Source organism: Stegodyphus dumicola, chromosome 7, assembly GCF_044657685.1.
Source record: "Stegodyphus dumicola isolate Sdum_Otavi_A_Nest chromosome 7, ASM4465768v1".
NCBI classification, from domain to species: domain Eukaryota; kingdom Metazoa; phylum Arthropoda; class Arachnida; order Araneae; family Eresidae; genus Stegodyphus; species Stegodyphus dumicola.
The window spans coordinates 13,713,932-13,734,360 of NC_140774.1; the positions used below are offsets into that span (position 1 = coordinate 13,713,932).

The 20,429-nt window shown below is 34.2% G+C and overlaps 1 protein-coding gene across 3 annotated transcripts in view; it reads right to left on the reverse strand.

The window, feature by feature from the left end:
• Window positions 1-20,429, reverse strand: part of LOC118201942 (acetoacetyl-CoA synthetase-like) — a 139,627-nt gene that overhangs the window by 14,076 nt on the left and 105,122 nt on the right. For all 3 annotated transcript variants that reach the window (XM_085819896.1, XM_035374098.2, XM_035374099.2), the window contains exons 7-12: window positions 20,244-20,358; window positions 19,663-19,744; window positions 16,743-16,896; window positions 12,242-12,319; window positions 9,985-10,177; window positions 8,732-8,854 (exon numbers count right to left, since the gene is read on the reverse strand). In XM_085819896.1, coding sequence (XP_085676022.1) covers window positions 8,732-8,854; window positions 9,985-10,177; window positions 12,242-12,319; window positions 16,743-16,896; window positions 19,663-19,744; window positions 20,244-20,358 — 745 coding nt within the window. The remainder of the gene's footprint in view (window positions 1-8,731; window positions 8,855-9,984; window positions 10,178-12,241; window positions 12,320-16,742; window positions 16,897-19,662; window positions 19,745-20,243; window positions 20,359-20,429) is intronic.

Sequence of the window (20,429 nt, forward strand, 5' to 3'; positions counted from 1 at the left end):
TATAAACCACAGAGTCTTGTAAAGGGTTTAAGTCCCTTTTTATTCAACGTAATAAATTAAATATTTGTAAGCGTCCTCTTGACGCTTACAAACTGTGCCAACTTGGCAGTCAAAATAAAAGTAATAACCTGAAAAGAAAGTAAAGACAAGATTCTAACTACGAGGCTCTCTAAAATAACTAACTCACCGTGTTTTACAATACCGCTGCTAATTCAGCAGACTTGAAGCTCACTGGAACAATTTCCACTACTTCCCGCCAAGCACATAGGCCGCAACACGGGGTTCTTCAATTCTCGCTAACTACCTCCGCGCTCGCTAAGTAAGAATCTCACACACCGAACTTGTTTCCTTCTATTTAAATCAGAATACTTCCGCTGATAATTTGAATCCTTGCGCGTTCTACTCAAATTTACATATTCTGGCATTGGCAGTTCCAGGGGAAAGTAAGGCTTGACAGGAAAGATGGTTTAAACTTAAAATAAATGTTAGTTAAAATAAATATAAACCCTACATTTGCCGCTGCCAGAATTTGGAAAACTTTGAAGCAGGTCCTACAAACGACCTGTTGTAAGTTTCTCTAATTCTGAACTAACTGGCGAGAACCTCGTTTACACAGAAAAAAAAAAAAAAAAAAAAAAAAAAAAATCTTATGTCACAATTATACTAAAATTCTGTTGCTCGTTACAAAGCTTTCTTCTTACAGCAACTTTTCCTGGACTTCATCAATCAATCTTGGTCTTTCCTTCCAGCATCTGGAAGGAATAAGTATCAGTATCTTTCTACATACATTATAATTTACACTTTCTTGACACAATAAATTTTTGTTTTTTAAACGATTCGTTTTTCTTAGTTATTGCTTACTTCACATTCATTCAATTTTTCAAGCATTAATTTAACTTTACCCTGGCTCTCCACCGTGTGTGGTGTCAAACCGGAATATTCGTGTTTTAGTCTTACAACACTTCCCCTAACCACCATGATTTGTTAGAATTCAACGACCAAATAGACACACCTTACTCGACATTCTACAACTCAATGAGCTACTTTAATAGTCTTAAAAATTCAAATGTAGGTGGAGAACCCTACAAAATACATTCATTCTAACTTCCCCCTCATTCATCTTTAAACATGCAGGCTTTCGCTCTAAAGCATGACTTTATAGTTTAATACTTAAATTTTGACTTCATTGCTTTTAAGCATTAACTTTTAGCATCTACAATTTTATGCTTCTAGACTAAATTCTACTTTTACATAACCTTCAAGTATTTACATACATTTACAAATTTTTAATACATATGCTTTTTACAATTTACCATAAAATGAATAAGAGAAAATAAATTTTTACTTTACTCATTCTTCGCCAAGCTGGCGGCACTGAAAGTAAAATTCTTATTAATACAAGAATACGAAGTTATTTTTATCTTCGGCCAAATTTTGGCTTTAACATAACAGAATTAGTCTTTCGACCAACAGAAAATGCTTGTTTTTAGCTTTTACACTCAAAGAAAATAATACTTTTGCCTTAGCTAAATAAAGTAAAACAAAACTAAGTCTCAACCGAGACATATTGACTTTCGTCAAAACATAGAACTTCGTACTTATGCATAACATTTCGGAACAAAAGAGAGAAAAATTTATAGAAGGTTTTAACTTATCTTTGAGTTTTCGATGCTTGAAACTCCGTCATCCGTTTTTGGCAAAATTGATCCCAAGTTAGAGGTTTCATGGATGTCAATCTTCTCCTTATTGATCTCCGAGTGTCGTCCCCGTTGCTCTTTCTTTTGCGTCCTCTACATGCTGGCCTCTTGACGGAGTAATCGTCTGGTTGTTGGCCTTTGCGTTTCTGCCTGGGACGGCTGGTCTTGACGTCCTCCGGTGTGGAGTCCTTCTTGAATTTCTTCTGTTCCTCGTATTTTTGTGCCTCCTGCTGGCGTTTCAGTTTCCGGAACGGCGGCCTTGCTGGCACCTGACTCTGTGGCCGTGTGCGCGTTCTCCTTGATGTGTAATTTCTTCTGCCATCCTTTGTAGGTGGTGTTTTTCTCTTTACCACGGTTTCTTTACCCGGTTCATCTGTATTTTTGTTTTTCTTAAACGCCGGAGTTTGAAAATCATTTTTTCTTTTTGATACCGACGTCCGGGTTGTAGAAGTGCTAGGTCTCTCTTCAGTTCTCTGTTTCTTGGGTGGTGGAATAGTTGTTGTAGTCTCTGGCCCTTCTATTTCGTTTAGACTTGAGTCCTGCAAGAAACTTTTAAGGATTTCAAAATCATTTGGATTATAGTATTTTTTCACCTGGTCGGGACTTGCTTTACAGATTTCCCCTCTGTCGTTCTTAAGATATAATACTACCCCTTTGATTTCCTGAATTACATAGAGGCCTTCAAACTTTGGAGCTAGCTTTGCCATGAAATTGTCTGGAGCACTTGATAAAGAAAATTTCCGCTTCAATACTTTATCCCCAACTTTAAAATCTGCTTCACGGCGTTTTCTATCATAATAAAGTTTCTGCCTATTTCTTGCCGTATCCGAGGTTTTAAGCGCCTGATCAATCAACTTTTGCACATCTTGTTGTTTAAACTCCTGCTCTCTTTGTTGCACAAAGAATAATTTATCTAAAGGCGTAATTAACTTTCTGCCTAAAAATAATTCTGCTGGAGTTTTTCCCGTAGTATCATGATGTGCCGTTCTTAAAGCATAAGCTAATTCATTTATGTAGACATCCCAGCGCTTGTGATGTGTGCTAACGTAACTGCGAATTATTTTTACAATGTTTTTATTAACTCTTTCTGCTATGTTAGCCTGTGGTCTATACGGAACCATTTTGATATGGCGTATGCCAAGTCCATTGCATATGTTTTCAAATATTTGACTAATGAACTGTTTTCCGTTATCGCTAATAACTTTTATCGGTGCACCGTATTTTAAAATGTATCTGTGTAAGAATGCATCTGCGACTGTTTTGGCTGACGCGCGTTTAAGAGGAACAATTTCTATCCATTTTGAAAAATGATCTACTATTACTAAAAGAAAACGATTTTTATTTAACTCGCTCTGGGGGAAGGGACCAAGGAGATCTATGCCTAAAATTTCATTCGGAAATGTAGCGCGAATGCTATTTAAGTACCCGGCCGGGCTGTAATTAATATCATTTATTAACTGACATTGATTGCAGGACCTGACATACGCCGTTACTATTTTGTATAATTGCGGGAAATATACCGCCTCGCGTACCCTTTTTATAGTCTTTCTGACCCCGAGGTGGCCCGCTGTTTTTTTTTCGTGCAACTCCCTCAAAATGCTTAATCGAAGCGAGGCTGGGATGACTGTCAAGATTTTCGTTTGTTGTTTTCGTATAGAATAATAAATTATCTATTATTTCATAGTTTTTTGCTCTATTTCTTATCGCATCGATATCTGTGTGCTCAAAGCTTTCGGGGTCTTTCAAATAAGCATAGATATTTCCAAATTCAGGATCAGCTTTCAGTTCAGTAATAACCGTATCTCTAGAATCTAAAATTTTTGAAGTCAACACAGCGCATTTAAGTTCATTTCCTTCGTCGTCCAGTTTTATACCAGAAAGTCGTCAGCTACATTGTTTTCCTTACCCGGTTTATATTTTATTGTGATATTATATTCTTGGAGTTTTAAAGCCCATCTTATTAACCTGGGCGTTAGATTTTTCCCCGAGTAAAGTCTACCAACAGCCGCATGATCCGAAAAGACTGTTACTGGCGATTTGCCGAAATAAACTCGAAATTTGTGTACAGCCATTAATACGGCTAATGTTTCTCTTTCTGTAGCTGTATAATTCCTTTGTGTCTGATTCAATGTTTTACTAAAAAATGCCAGCGGATGGTTATTTTGCATAAGAACCGCACCCACCGCATAGTCTGACGCATCTGCTGCAATTTCCAGGTTTTCGTCCCCCTCAGGGAATTTTAAAACAGGGGCATTAATAAGCGCTTCTTTTAATCTTTCAAAAGCTGTGTTAGCTTCCGCTGTCCACGTAAATTTACTCTTTTTTCTTTTGATTACTAAGAGTGGTTCAACAATATTAGCGAAATCTTTTATGAAAGATCGATAGTAAGAACATGATCCAAGGAAAGACGAAAGTTTCTTGGCGGTGTTGGGCGGTGGGAAATTCTTAATAGCTTTTATTTTTGAATCTTGCGTTTCTATACCCTTTTGCGAAATTTTATAACCGAGATATTTAAGTTCTTTAGTTGCGAACTTGCATTTTGAGGCGTTAATTGTAAGACCGGCCTCTTTTAATAATTTAAAAACTTGTTCGAGGTCATTAATGTGTTGTTCCAACGTACTACTCGTTATAATTATATCATCTAGATAAATTAAAGTTGATTTTCCTAGGACAGGCTTTAGAACAATGTCCATAGCTCTCTGGAATGTTGATGGGGCCCCACACAACCCAAAGGGCATGCGTAAAAATGCATAAGTGCCCGATTTTGTTATAAACGCGGTTTTGTGTATATCTTCGGGTCTCATAGCTATTTGATAGTAGCCAGACGTTAAGTCCAAAGTAGACATATATCTTGTCGATTTGATCTGTCTAATGATCTCGTCTATAACCGGCAAAGGGTAAACTGGAAATTTAGTGATACTATTTAGTTTTCTATAATCGATAGCAAACCTCCAAGCCCTTTTATCTGAAGGAGGAAACTCGTTCTTTTTCCTACATAGTACGACTGGACTCGCGTACTCACTATTTATGGGCGTTATTATTTTATTCTTTAACATCTCCTGAATATGTTCTTCGATGATTAAGTCTTTTTGTTTATCATAGCGATACGGTTTAGTCCTACAAGGTTTTTCGGCATTTAATTGAATCTTGTGAGTCACGATTTGACAGTTTCCTGGTTTTTCTGAAAACAAATGAGAAAAATTACTCACCACTTGCTGTATTGCTTTACTTTCCTGGTCATTCAAATGGCTAAGGTCCACTTCAGGTGTCTCCACAGGTTCCACCACCCTCTGGTCCATCTCCAGCACCACGGAACTATCTTGAAAATTTAATTTGGCCCTCGCGGCTATTAAAAAGTCCATACCTAAAATAAGAGAGTGTTGCAGGTGTTTCACCACAAAAATTAATACTTTGAGATTTTCCTCTTTTACCTGTACGTTTAATGATACTTTCCCGATGCAGTGACATGTTTTTCCTTGCGCCGCTATAATTTCCGTATTTCTGGTTTTAAATAGTCGTATCCTATAAAAATTCTTTTTGAAGAACTTTTCACTCATGAAATTTCCTTCTGCTCCTGTATCGATGAGGGCTTCTACTGGTACATCGCCAACCAGGACTTGTATAATTGGTAGCTGTGAGTTTTTTACGATGACTGTATTTAAATGTCTATTTGAGGGTTTTTTTAAAACTTCCGGGGTCTGGACCCTCCCTTTCACAGGCCCCTCTAGTCGTTTAAAGCTTTCCTTTCAATCTGTGTCTTCTGGGTACGCGGATGCTTATTTTCAAATTTTCTTTTTGGGCCTTGACCTTCGAGTTTCGATGCGTTAGCTTGATAGTTCTTTCCCCCATATGAGCGATTTCCATTTCTGGTTTCCTCCTTCCTTCGGGTATGTTGAGAATATGTTTCCCCTCTCGCTTTTTCCGCTATTCTGCGATTTTGAAACTTCACCGCCAATTCGAAAAGTTCCTGCAATGTGTTTGGGTTTCTAATTTCAAAGTAGTCTTGGACAGCGGGTAACAATCTTGGTAATATTATTTCAATAATCTCCGCATCGGGTTTTTTCCCATACAGCATATCCGTTAGCTTGATTTTTCGTAAAATAAAGTCCGTCAAATCTGCTGTATCCCGTTGATAGAAACTATATAGCTCGGCTTCCAGCCGTGCGAGATCTTTCACTATGGAGAAGGCCTTTACTAACGATTTTTTGAAATTTTCAAATGTATACGTCGGGCTTCCAAATTCACCTAGAAGAAATTTGCCTATATTTTTCCACCATAGCGCGGCCTGTCCTCTTAGTGCTGATGTGGCGATGGCAACTTTTTGTCTTTCAGGCACAGGGTAGAGCTGAAAGTGGTTTTCTATACCTTCTAAAAATACCGCCACCGAATTTTTTCCGTCGAAATAGACGTTTGGCTTGATTGATGCTCTCAAAGTCTGGACCAGGTATCCAAATCCTTCTAACTGAGTTGTCATTTCTTGGTGTTGTCCAGCGGCTTCCATACAGTTTTCGGCCATTTCAGTCCGATAAGTGTTCGGGCGCCAATATAACGTTGCGCGCCTCCAACTTGCACGCAACCAAGGGTGGCTGTGAAAGCTTGTATAAACCACAGAGTCTTGTAAAGGGTTTAAGTCCCTTTTTATTCAACGTAATAAATTACAATTGCGTCCTTTTGACGCTTACAAACTGTGCCAACTTGGCAGTCAAAATAAAAATAATAACCTGAAAAGAAAGTAAAGACAAGATTCTAACTACGAGGCTCTCTAAAATAACTAACTCACCGTGTTTTACAATACCGCTGCTAATTCAGCAGACTTGAAGCTCACTGGAACAATTTCCACTACTTCCCGCCAAGCACATAGGCCGCAACACGGGGTTCTTCAATTCTCGCTAACTACCTCCGCGCTCGCTAAGTAAGAATCTCACACACCGAACTTGTTTCCTTCTATTTAAATCAGAATACTTCCGCTGATAATTTGAATCCTTGCGCGTTCTACTCAAATTTACATATTCTGGCATTGGCAGTTCCAGGGGAAAATAAGGCTTGACAGGAAAGATAGTTTAAACTTAAAATAAATGTTAGTTAAAATAAATATAAACCCTACAAGTTAAAAAATATAAAGCATATAAGGTTTTTAGTTTCCCACCCTCAAATACTGTTGCAAGTTGCAAAGTTTTCAAGCTGTTTTTTTCCAAATCAGGAATGTAGTATGTCATCATGGCATAATTCCTGCAGAGACAAATTTCTCACATTTTCTTGCCATGTCACACATTAAGAAACCACAGAATTACTTGTGCAGGAATGATAGTTTGTGAAGGAAATTTTACGGGAAACTAGATCGCAATTGCGTTTTACATGGAGAAAAACACCAACAAACAGCAATGTAGTCAACCTGTTCGACAGGATACTGAACCCAGTTAGAATTTCAATGAGGTCAGCAATCTTATCATTCAGTCATTGTCCCAAGCCTGAAAAACATGAAAATCATCTATCTGATATGTTATCTTGTCAGTTTCCTCCTCAAATTGCATTCATCTAAAAGGTGTAGATTTAACGATATTGTAGCAGATTGCTGAGGATTGAAGGATATGATTTTGGGCTTTAAGATGAAAAATATTTCAGTGTCATTATTCAAAAACTTGAAATGATAGCACTACTAAAACCTAGGAGTCCAAAAACAAGCAAAGGGTATAATCGGTAACGGTAAAACCGTCAGCCAACTGATGGAATCATCTACCATCCGCTACATTTATTAATGAATTTTGTAAAATATACCTGAATAATAAGAACATAAAGTTGTAACATAGTAATTGTCTTAAAACATAACATTTGGAATTTTTTAAAAGTAAAAATTAAATAAGAAATTAAAAATAATGATAATGGAGAAGTATTAAATGAATTTTAAAAAATCAAAACTCAAAGAGTCTTTATTCTGTAGAGTTAATAATAAAAGGTATATAGAACACGTCTGAATTTGAAGTGTCTGATGAGACTAGTCTTATAGTGTCAAATAAATGAAGTCTTTGATAATTATAATTCTTGACAGTATTGGAACTATGCACTGCTTGATGAAGAAGACGATGAAGAAAAGGAATTGAGAAGATGGAAGGAGACGATGTTATAGTCTAAAAATAAAGTACATGGCAATAAACGATGATATATATATATATATATATATATATATATATATATATGATATAGGAAAGCGATGATGATGTAGATGATGGATGAAAAAAAGAGATGATAATGAGGTTGGGTGACGAAGAAGTGCTATGCAGGACAGTAACAGAGGATGAATGTGTTGATAAGTAATGATAATAGAAGACTGACGAAGATGGATAAAGATGATAGATGATGATGATAGTTTCTTGACATTATTGAAGCTCATCATTGCATGATGATCAAGACGATGAAAAGAAGGACTGAGAAGATGAACAAAGGTAGATAGATGATGGCAGATGATAATCATTGACAGATAACGTTGATAGATGATGAGTTGAAAGAAGGCAAACGTTGACAGATGATTTTGAAGGAGCATGACGATAATTAATGATTGTGAAAGAATTAAGTAGCTTTTAGACTATCGCAATTAGTCGAAATATAGTTGATAAGATTGATGACTGATGGACTATGGAACGTAGTGGAAGAGGAATGAAAATCGTTAGGCCTGAAAATTTTATGAAAAGCCCTTTTATCACAGAAATTAGGATGCACATCTATGGTGCAGAAAAGGGCTGACGAATCGAACATTAAAAAAAAATATTCTTTGCATTTTAAACTGTAATTAAATGGCCCCTAAATCATTCTAAAAATGTGTAAACATCTGAATTTTTAACGTTTTGATGGCTTGTATATTTTGACAACTCATCTGAAAATAAAAATGATACCGAATACTGCTAACGGCTTGCCGAAGGTTTAGTTGTGTTGTAACTGATGGGTGTGACAATGGTTTTATACTGTCAGTGTAAATAACACGTAAGTATAAGGTATAAAGTTGAGAAGCTTTTTCGTTATTAATATTGAAATAAACCTACCGTATTGGCTACCCATGAATAAATCCTTTTTAATCCTGTTCTGTATGTACAGAAAATTTTGAATTTTGGCAGGACAGCCACCGATAAACAACGTCTTGAAATGGTCTAAATTTGAATTTTGGCCTGGAATGGTAAAAAAGAATTATAAGCATTTGAATTAGAAGGAAGTAATAGTAAAGATTTCAGAAACTGCAATTTCGGTTGCTGAAATAAGTGCTTGCCATAATTTGAAAGATTATTATTTTATTATAATTTGTAAATAAGCAACTTAATTAACAAATAAATAAAAAGGAAAAGGAAAAAAGGGGAAAAAATCTGAAAGATTTAGATTTTATATTACCCCCAAAGGGGCGTTTTTTCATTTACACTCACACACACGTTTGGAGAGCATTTAGGCTAAAGTTCCTTTGGGCTAAAAGTATTAATAAAAAGCATATTTTTAGAATCTGCGATAGACAGTGTCGCGCGCTGGAGATAAATTTTTTTCCCCCCACAAAGTTGCAATGCTCGATTTTAAATCGTTGAGTTCGTTAATCAAAAATTCGTTAAAGTTTTACATAATATGAAATAGATAATGAAACAAATTCCAAATTCCAGATTCGGTCTTCCAGGTGCCCGTGTTAGGGTGGAGGGTTACGTTATTCAAAATTGGATGACTCTAGGTACCGATATTTTAACACAATGTGAGAAACATTCATACACCCATGCAGAATTTTCATTATTTAATTTCTTTAGATATAACACAGGACGATAATATTTGGTGGCAACAATTTAGAAAGTGATTCTTCGTTTATAGTGTATTACGCAAAATTCCATTTCGAAATTAATAGGCCATTCGGGCTAGTAAATAAATAATTAAATATTTAAATTCTAAATTTCACTTACTGAATATTTATCAAAACTTTCATGAGCAATGATAAGAATTGCGGAAAGGAGACAATCCAAATTTACATTGATTTTCGATCTGAAATCTAAAAGTTGGTACTTGCAAAAAATTTCTGTTGGTTAAACTTTGTTATTAAAAATCTTCGAAATCATTTCTTCCATATTTCCTTAACTTACCTACCATTTTTTTCAATTTATTCATTAGCCTTAATTTTTTATGCATAAATTGGAACCAAAGGCACAGAACACTACAAGCTAAACATTCTTCATGGTAATTCATTCATTCATGTGTGTCTACGACATCTCATCACAAAACAAAATTATGTAGTCATTTAATATGAATTCCAGAGCATTATATAAAGACTTACTCGGCACAATATTCAGTTTCTCCAGTTTGTCTACAATACTAGTTACCAGAAAAGCATATTTGACTTTGTATCGAGCGATGACATCCCATATATTCATTCCTTCTTTCATTATATAGGGACTACCGCAGTACAGCAGCATTTTGATGCCCAGAGCCAGACATGGAACGAGACTATCCCAAAGACTCCAACCCACCTAGAAATTACACAAAACAATTATAAATCTGTCAGAAAAAGAAACATGAAAATCGAATAAGGAAAGTAAGAGTAAAGAAAAAAAAGGAGTAAAGAAAAAAAGAGTAAAGAAAAAATGAGTAAAAAAAAAAAGAGTAAAAAAGTAAAAGTAGTAAGAGTAAAGAAAAAGAGTAAAAAAGTAAAAGTAAAGAAGCAAGAGTAAAGAGAAAAAAGAGTGAAGACAAAATGCGTAAAGAAAAAGAGTAAAAAAGTTAAAGTAAAGAAGTAAGAGTAAAGAAAAAAAGGCTAAAGACAAAATGTGTAAAGAAAAGAGTAAAAAATTAAAAGTGAAGAATTAAGAGTAAAGGAAAAAAAGAGTAAAAAAGTAAAAGTAAAGAAGTAAGAGTAAAGAAAAAAAGAGTAAAGACAAAATGCGTAAAGAAAAAGATTTAAAAAGTAAAAGTGAAGAATTAAGAGTAAAGGAAAAAAAGAGTAAAAAAGTAAAAGTAAAGAAGTAAGAGTAAAGAAAAAAAGAGTAAAGACAAAATGCGTAAAGAAAAAGAGTAAAAAAGTAAAAGTAAAGAAGCAAGAGTAAAGAAAAAAAAGAGTAAAGACAAAATGTGTAAAAAAAAAGAGTAAAAAGTAAAAGTGAAGAAGTAAGAGTAAAGGAAAAAAGAGTAAAAAAGCAAAAGAAAAAAATTAAGAAAGAAAATCACAAAAAAATCGGTTGCTACCGTCTCATTGATCTGTTAAAGCTTTTTATGTTCTTATTAAGCTCGCATTTGATCAATCTGCTCTTTGACCCAATCCTGCTGATACACGTGTTTTCGGCTATTAAACTTTATTATTAAACATCCCTTTCTTCACACTTATGCCACATATAATTTAACAACAAAATCAGAAAAATTTTTAAAAACGGTATTTCTTTAGGATTCTAGATACAGTGTTAAGTGTTGCCATATATTTTTTTAGCCCGGAAGGGCTATAGTTCTCGAACATCACTTTTGTGTCTAATCACTTTTGTCGTCAGTGGCACTTTACAAATAACTACCCGCTTTCGTGGCCAGCGGCCTAAAGTAGTTAATATAAAAAAGGAAAAAAATATAATGCTTTAAATATATCAATCTAGTGTTATTTTGTAGTTGTTTATTTTAATTCATAAAACAAATAAAGAACTGCATTTATTGCTGTTAAATCGCTTAGGGTAACAAACAGATTAAATTTAAAAGAAAATTTAAATACCGTATTCTTCGTTAAATGGCTAAAAAATGGTAAATGGTATAATTTTAGAATTCCTGATAAAATATAAAATGCTGATATGTTTTTTATATTCACTCTATTATTTCTTTAAAAGTAAAACAAAAGAAATACCATTTAATAGCAACATCCTTTGTTGCCACCGTCAAAAATGCATTCCTTACTGCGATATCAACAGTTCGGTTAATATAATCTAAATATTATCGAATATTTTTTTTAATTGATAAGTGTATTATACATTTATACAGATTCTTCGTTATATAATTTCTTTAAAAATAATACAGGGCAATATTATGTGGCGGGGACGATTTGAAAAATTATTCTAACGAAATATGGATTTAAAGACTTAAAAATAAATAAAAGGCAACTCGCTATTGCATGCAGTGTCCAAAATTTGCTTATAGTGGACATTATGTTCCATCTTTTCTTTGTCAGCGCCTTCAACAAACGACATTACAGAACAGAAGAGGCTACAACTAATGAACTTGGGCGGTGAGGGGAACGTTCAAAACTTCTGAACAGATACATCCCAAACACGAATCCAATGTTTGTTTCTCTATGTCGAGCTATGTGGCATCAGCTATTGCTGTCCGCATTGGTTACATAGAGATACTGATTTTGTTTATTCTCTGCAAAATAAACGAAGCTTCAATTCTTCTTGAAACGTATGTTGCCCATGCAATAAATGTGATTTTGATAGCTTTAGTCTCCCGTGCATATTTAAGGGTAATATTAAGTGCATATTTACTGGTTAGCACAGAACATTTAAATTGTATGCTTTATATATAATGATTTTCTGCTTTCTTAAAATAATGTAAAATTGAATTACCGCATAGGGTGCCATAGTAACATCACCGCTAGTCAAATTGTAGTGGAAAGCAATGTTTTCCAAATGAGTGATCAATGTCTGAAAATAGAAAAATGAATATATTTCAGGATAGCAAATAAAAATTGCTTCAATAAATTAATAATAATAAAAAATGATAACTAAAAATTATCGCTAAATCTATGCAAAGAATATGTCTTATTTTCTTTTACATTTTCCGTTTCCAAGTAAAAACAATAAAAAAGGAATAAAATATTCTAAAGAAAAGAGATCAAGTAAAATTCTAAAACTAAATTTAGCATATTTTACTGAAACTAAACATGATTAACTGTGTGTTGATTATTGTAATTAAAACAGTTCTGCTTCATTTACATTGTAAACTATTTGGGCATAAATTTTAATTTGGATTAATTGATATACAGGATATTCACAAATGATGTGTGCAACTTCATCGTTCTGTACAGAAAAAACACCTCCCTTTTTTTCCCATTCTACAGAAAAAAAGTGACAACGTCATAGTTTAACAAAAATGCTTTAGCACTGTGACGAGTAGCTAAGCTAGTAGATTCAGTAAATGGAAATGGTGGTCTCAGTTATCAAAAAATTAATCTTACGGCTATAATAAGCATGTGGATAAAATTCACGCATGTTGATAATCTTCGAACATTCTTTACTTCAGCTTTTCGATATGCCATTATTTGAGAATATTCAATGCACACACAAAAAGGGGGGAGTTCTATATCTCCCGTTCTATTGGGCCGATTGACGAAATTTAACTTGCATTTTCCATGTCTCGAAAGCACGACTTAAAATATGTAATAGATTTATTTATACACAGCATTGTTCTACATTAGGAAATTTGATATAAAATCGGAATTTTTCTGAAGTAAAATACCGATGTTTTTCCATATTTCGTTTCTACGACTCAAATTATGCCTAAATATCAAATTTTATAAAATTTGGAGCGGAATTTATGGAGATTAAAAATTCATCTTGGGGGCACTTTTTTTCAGTTTGTGCAAAATGGCGAATATGCGAGTGGCAAGAATTTGGTCTTGAGAAGTATATTGTTTGAAGGATTGAAAAAAATCTCCCAAAACAATTACTAGTTTACCAAGCAGAACAATTCATTTAAAATTTATACTGATCGAGACTCTTTACTTTTTGTTGGTTTAAAGTTGGCTTTCTTGTTGATTTTTGTTGGTTTAAAGTCGTATTGCTTGTTAAATTGCAGTACTTTCACATTTAACACAGTTTTCAAATAAACTTTTGTTACTCTTCTATAAGCCTTAAACATCAATACAATAATAATGTGATAAAAATTTGTAAAATATGAATTGTAGATTTTGCATTAACTTAAATACCTTTTCTGCTTTTGGAACAGAAAGATTATAGAATTACAGCTTCGGTCTATAGAATTATAGCTAGAAGGATAACTGTCTAAGAGGAATTGGTATAGTTAAGAATTATTGATAATTTTTGAAAGCATCGAGAGCTTCAGTTTGTGAATTAACTTGGAAACTGTAATGCAAGCAGTTGGCTTCTATCATCCTGAAAATACATATGTAGGCTTTCTCAAAACGCACCAGCTTTTTCTGCGTTGAAGTTTTCCTGGCGCTTTTTATAAGTATAATTCATATTGCGTAGAAAACGAAGCTACCCTCTTATAAACATATGTTTTTCCATTGGCGGGCATATGCCGTTATAGACGTTGGTCACTACTAAGCTGATCTATTTATTATGGAGGTACCTAAACTGGGGGGGGGGCACCGCTCTCTCCTACGAAGGGACAGACAATTTACATCCATACCTTCTCCAGGATTCAATCCCGGGGCCTTCTGTACTCTAGTCAGAGGCCCCAACCACTTTCTCGTCTGGGAAAAAATTTAAGATAAAGATTTTTGTGCGAAAAATTGTTATAAAAATCGTTATAACCAACGTATTTCTCCTGAGTATAAGATGCACTTTTCTCTTTAAAAATTTCATGTCTAAAAACTAACTTTGTCTTATACAACGGTGGTGCCTGCGCCTATGAGTGAAAGAAACGAAGGGTAAACTATCATTGACGACACAGATGGGGGCATGCGTGTTAACTCTTAGCATGCTAAGCTCCTCCTCTATGGAATGGTGTTTGCTACATCTGGGTGCCTGAGCTATAGGCTCTACCCCATGTAGAATAAATTAGAGATTTCGAAAGATGATATAAATTAACCTAACAAATCAGCATAATTTTATTTAAATATTTTTTTTAGATTTATGCTAGTAGAAAGTTCAAGGCCTAGTAACTAAAAATGAGCATGATCTAGCTGGGGAATTAATAAGCTGTTAATGACTACAGACGCGAGAGGCTCTCGAGCTGGTGTGATGTCACAATATAAGATAAGTGCAAATATTGGGAGTCGGAAATAACATATATATATATATACAAGCAGAATACACAATATGCATGGTATAATCATAAAGGAGAAAGCAAAAACATAATACAGAGAACACAGACAGCCAACTTGCGGTGACACATAACATTTGCAGAGACACGGAAAGAAAGTGTGAGTGTTTACTTTATCCAGATATTTAGTTCGGCCCTGAGCCTGTCAGTGTTGTTCAGGTTATTGTAGTCATAATCACATAACTTTATACTAGGGTTATAGGGTTATCCATAAGTTGTTGTCTATCGGAAAAATTTTTTGCTAGTTTATAGTAATGAGTTCTGAGCAACTCAACACTAAGTTATTGTTGTTTCGAATGTACCATTCAGCATTTATAATTTGCCTCAGTACACTGTTTAGCATGCTAAGGCCTACGCTCAACTTTTTTTTTTTTAAATCGAAAAAAAATTTCATTTGAGATTCACAACAGTTTCTTCCTCCAGTTCATTAACGAACAAACTGATGTGAAAGTATCAAATGATGTCGCTTCTAGTTCCTAACAAAGGAGCTTTCCTCTTGAGTGTACTAAGTCACCTTTAATCTAAAGATAAGGAACCACAAAAGAGTCCTTTTAGGTCAAGACTGTGTTTAATAATGATGAACGGATACGAGAAACTGCACTTTAGGCCATTGTGTACTTTAGTGGTACACAGATAAGGTCCACACAGGTCCAGCTAATGGATTGGAGCTCTGACAGTTATAGCGAGTTGCATACTGAATAAACGTACATTTTAATAAGTTTATGTAATATTTTTTTCCTATTAAACTATAGTCTAACGGGCTATTAAAAACCTGCGTCTATACCAAATAATTATCTATTAATTTTTTTACTTTTCCGAGTTCCAAAGTCAAGATGCGTCTTATACAAGGGGAAATATGGTACATTAGATAATATTACGCGGGCATTTCGAAAAGTAAAGATACACCGTACGCCAGAGGAAAAGAAAAGTTTTGGTGAGCAAGTTAGCAACACAGGTGTTAATCTTGAACCGTTAGCTTTCTCCTCGCGGTCGTTCGGTATTTCAACGTTGATTCTGGATGGAGTAGGTCGTGTTTAAAATGCCTGCGCCGATTCAGAATCCCGCCAAATGCGAAGGGCGCTCCGTCATACGTTTTCTTCATGCAAAAGTTCAGCGACCAGCGGATATTCAGAAAGAAATTGTTTCTATTTATGGGAACATTATGAATCGACAAAATATAACGAAATGGTGTCGTCATTTCTCTGAAGGTAAGACCGATGTTCATGACGAACAAAGAACAGGTCGGCTCTCTGTGATCTCTGATGCTCTTCCTCAGAGAACAGAGGAAGCAATTCGTGCGAATAGACGTCTCAAATTGGAAGAATTGCATCAGATCATACCGGAAGTGTCAATGACAACTTTTTATGAAGTTGTGACTGTCAAGTTAGGGTACAGAAAATTGTGTACGCGCTTTGTTCCAACAGGCGGCAACCTTCTGTGACTGTGGGATACAAAAGCTTGTGCACCGACTTAACAAATGTATGGATAACGGGGGTGATTATGTCGAAAAATAATAAATAATACAGTTAATAAGATGTAACTGACGTTTTCTAAATAAATGTTTTTTTTTAAGGAATGCGAGCCATTGTATCTTTACTTTTCGAAATGCCCTAGTATATATAACTAAAATTCAGAAAATTATCTGCTAGAATAAGAAAATATGAAATATGAACGAGAATAATGCGTTCCATCAAAGCTTATATAATTTTTATAGCAGGAGAGAGATAGCGAAATTAGATCCAATACTCATACACATTTAAGTCAGTTTTTTAATTTCCCTATATTAAAAAGAAAGTTCACATTCTAGTGTAACTTTTCTGAAGATTTATATACTACAGCGTTAAAATGAAGCACATTGTAACATCCCGAATACTTTTTAATTCCAAACACGAGTCGGAAACTGAAATTAATTACATTACAATAACAGATAATTTATGTTATTGTAATATAATTTAGCTAAAGAAAAAAAAGCAAGTTTCGATATATATCGAGAATCACATGATAAATTTTTATAATGCAGATGCTATGACAATCAGATGGAAAAAATATCATAATTACTCCGGCTGAGTGTACTGGTCCTTTCGGAAGACCTGTAGTACCAGAAGTGAAGTTGATGCAGATAGGGTGATTGAAGGGAAGCTGTTCGAACATTATATCTGGAATGCTACCATCTGGATTTCTTCCAACTTCTAGAAACTGCTCCAAAAAGCAACTGGAAAACACACAAAAAATTAAATTAATCTTAACTGGACGTTTTCTCAATGCATACTGAAACAAATTGTGCAGATGCACTAAAAGCTTTAAGGTTACTAGGTTTCCATAGACCATTAAAATGAAAAACAAGATATGCATTTTTAACGCGAGGAATATCTATAAAAGTAGAGCATGCTAGTTTTGGTACTTACGTAAGTACCAAAACTTGGCGCAATATGAGACTCTTTTATAGATGAAAAAATAAAAATTATTTACCGGTGCGAAGTTGGCGTTTTCCCGGACTTTTTTTTAAAAAAAATTCAAAAACTATCTACATTAAAAAAGAATAATAATAATAAAAAAAAATTAAAATACAAATTTAAATCATTAGCTAAGGAATCATCATGAATTAAAACTAAAAACCCGTTTTTCACCTAATGCTTCTCTAATTTTTTTTAGTGCTGTTCTTCTCCCCATGTAGACAGCGATCTCTTTTCGCTTTAAAAAATTCAAAAAATTGCACAAATTCGATTTTGCGCACTGTTATCTATCAACACATTTTAACCTGTTCCCTTTAGCAATTTTGAGGCAAAATAGCAGAACTTGTACCACCGTTTCTTCGATTGTTGGCAAATTCCACAAGCGGTATTTTAAAAATGAGTTGAAGGCGAAAAATAATAAAATTCGTCTGTAATAATCGTTTAAAATTGGAAAAAATGCATGCGAAAATGACGATATTTTTAATAATATATATAACTAATTTTTAATAATATGATATAAGACTTTTATGAGCATGGTCACTTGAAAAATGTTTATGCTCATGCTGTCGGAACATTTTGAAAATCTGGCAACATAAATTCAAATTCAACTAACTTTTTTTTTATGATTATCTCCTCGGAAAAGAAAAGAAAAATTATTTTAAATTGAATCTATTTGAATAAACTCTTAAGAAGATTTAGTGAAAATTATTAAACTAAAATATGTAATTAGACATAGAAGAAGTTTAAAACTGTAATGTAAATTATCAAAAATTCTACAAAAAAGCATGCAATTATATAAAGGTATAAAACACAAACGCACAAACTAAAAACGTGTTAATTATTGTTGATCTCGTAGAAGTAGCTTGATTTAGCAAAAAGAATTCAGCATTGTTCCTTAAAAAAGACACGCGTGCGGTTTTTCTGTAATTCATTCATGAAGTCTTCTTGCTTCTCAATAACGTTGATCCAACCTATTAAAATGCTTATTATTGCAATTAGGACACCACTTTTGTTAAACTGCGGTATCTGATATGCAAATTAATACTTTCAGATATGTCCTCCAAGTATTGTGGTGTTGCGAAGTACCCAGCGGCCACGCGGTGAGATAGCTTAGCGGGCTTAGGGTTGCGAGAAAGTGGTAGGGAAAGTCAGGGTTGCTAGATTTGGTCAAAACCACCAATTTGGCAATTTTTGGCGACAAAATTGGTGATATGTCATAGGCGGAGTGAGAAGATTCTAGAAGACATTTTTAGCGGTTTTCTCGAGAATATTCTTGAAGGTAGGTTAAAGCTATATATACCCTGCCTGTCCTGGGAGAGTGCAGTATCTGGAGTTCAGAGAATAGCTTGAGAGCGATCGACCGAATCGAGAGCTGTATTTAATGCTTAGCCGTAAAGTTGTCTTCACTCTATAGCCTGAAGGTTCTGCACTGTTTGTTTCAGCATTTTATCGTAGTTATTGCCGAGTGTAAACGTGTTTTTGGAAATGTCCTGTGTAACAGTGCTTACTGACGAATAAACTATGATTTGATTCTTCTTTACGTGCTATCATTAATTACTGCAAATCCACGCAATCCGTAGAACGTGGCAGTGGTTAAAACGTAAGTGGTGTTTTAAAGAGTAAGTCCAAAGGACAAAATTTCTTCGCTTTTGTTTAAGAACATTTGAAGTTTAAACGCTATTTTCATTATCTGCCAAACGCTTAGAGTATCAGAAAGTCCATATTGAAAACGAGAATAGTTTTATTACGTAAACAAAATATCTAAGAAATTAACAATATCTGTATGTTTCACACTTAGATCTTGATCACCTTTACAAGTTAACATATACTGTCGAAGTTTTATCGAACTGAAAACTTGAAGCATTTGAATTAAAAATACCTGTGTCATTTTATGCTCAACAAATCCTAACCATAATATTGATAGCACATTTTTTTTTCAGCCAGGAAAGATCAGAAAACTTATAAGGTTATTATTCAGTAACCAGTTCATTTATAATTTCAGCTTTATTATCAGTTCTCCTTTCCCATTGCCTCACCAGGATGCATACCATTTTAAGAGTATTTAAGTAGAGAGATTTGGATTGTAAGGCAGATCGAGTTTCTCTTTCTCACAGTCGCATTACTGCGTTCAGAAACTCTGATAAGGTTGTAATTCTTTAGCTTTGCGTTATTGCTGCCGATATTTAAATTGTTACGCCGGTGAGAAGTTCTGAGCCAACTTCGATTTAAATCAGTTGTAGTGTAGGCTTTAACTACTAGGCTTAGTTTGAATTTGAATTTGTCTGTTACTTTAAGTCACACCGCTACTAGTGGTGGTTGATTTGTAAGCACGCTACGTGTGTTTTATGTTCAAGTTCTGATTTCATAAAAAGGTTTCGTTAGACCTTTCCAAGACTCTGTGGTTATTTCAGGTCAAGCGAAAGCTTCAAGTCTGTTAGAACTCCGGTTTATACTACCAAAGAAAACCAAACTCTATAAACTAATGATTTAACAGAGAAAATTAAAATGATCACCAAAAGTATCACCTGTTTCGGATGTGTGAAATTCCATCAGCCAGAGTGTCTTCTCTAGTGGGAATAACTATGATTTTTTCAAGAGTCGAACAACCTGGAAACAATAATACGTGAAATTATATTAACTTGTAATCTCAATCTATTAAGTACGTGTTAAACTTACTGGAGGTGCTAATGCAACAACAAGCAATATTATATTCATACATATTCAGGACTAGTTTCGAAGCTATAAGTACAGAATATACTTCTTTATCTACATAACTGCAAATGAGGAAAGAGAAGCCTATGCTCAGGTGATAAAATGGAGAGGAAAGCAATCAGACTAGTGGCACCATCTATTAATAAAAAATTAAAACGACTTGTCTTAGAGCCTCCAATAATTGCTAGTCTGTGCGTTATTTTAACTCAGATATGCTAAAATATTCAGGAAAGTAAACAAGCAATAAAAAGAGATTCGGATAGTTGTATAGGTATCATAAGACAATTAAAATTAATACATACGAAAACGATAGTGCGTGATTACATATTGCGTTGTTATAAAGATAGTGCGAGTATAACTATTAGTTTAGGGTATGTGGAGCTGGGTTACTTACTATTTGCTATAACAATTGTATTTTCCAAAAGATTGAAATCTGTTCCATTGTCTACATGATGATCGACGATGATCAAGAATTTGGGTTCCATCTTGTTAATAATATTTGCTGAAGCCTGGAATTAAAAAAAAAAAAATATTTATAAATGTTTTCGACTCTCTTTAGAAAATTTTAAACAATTATGAC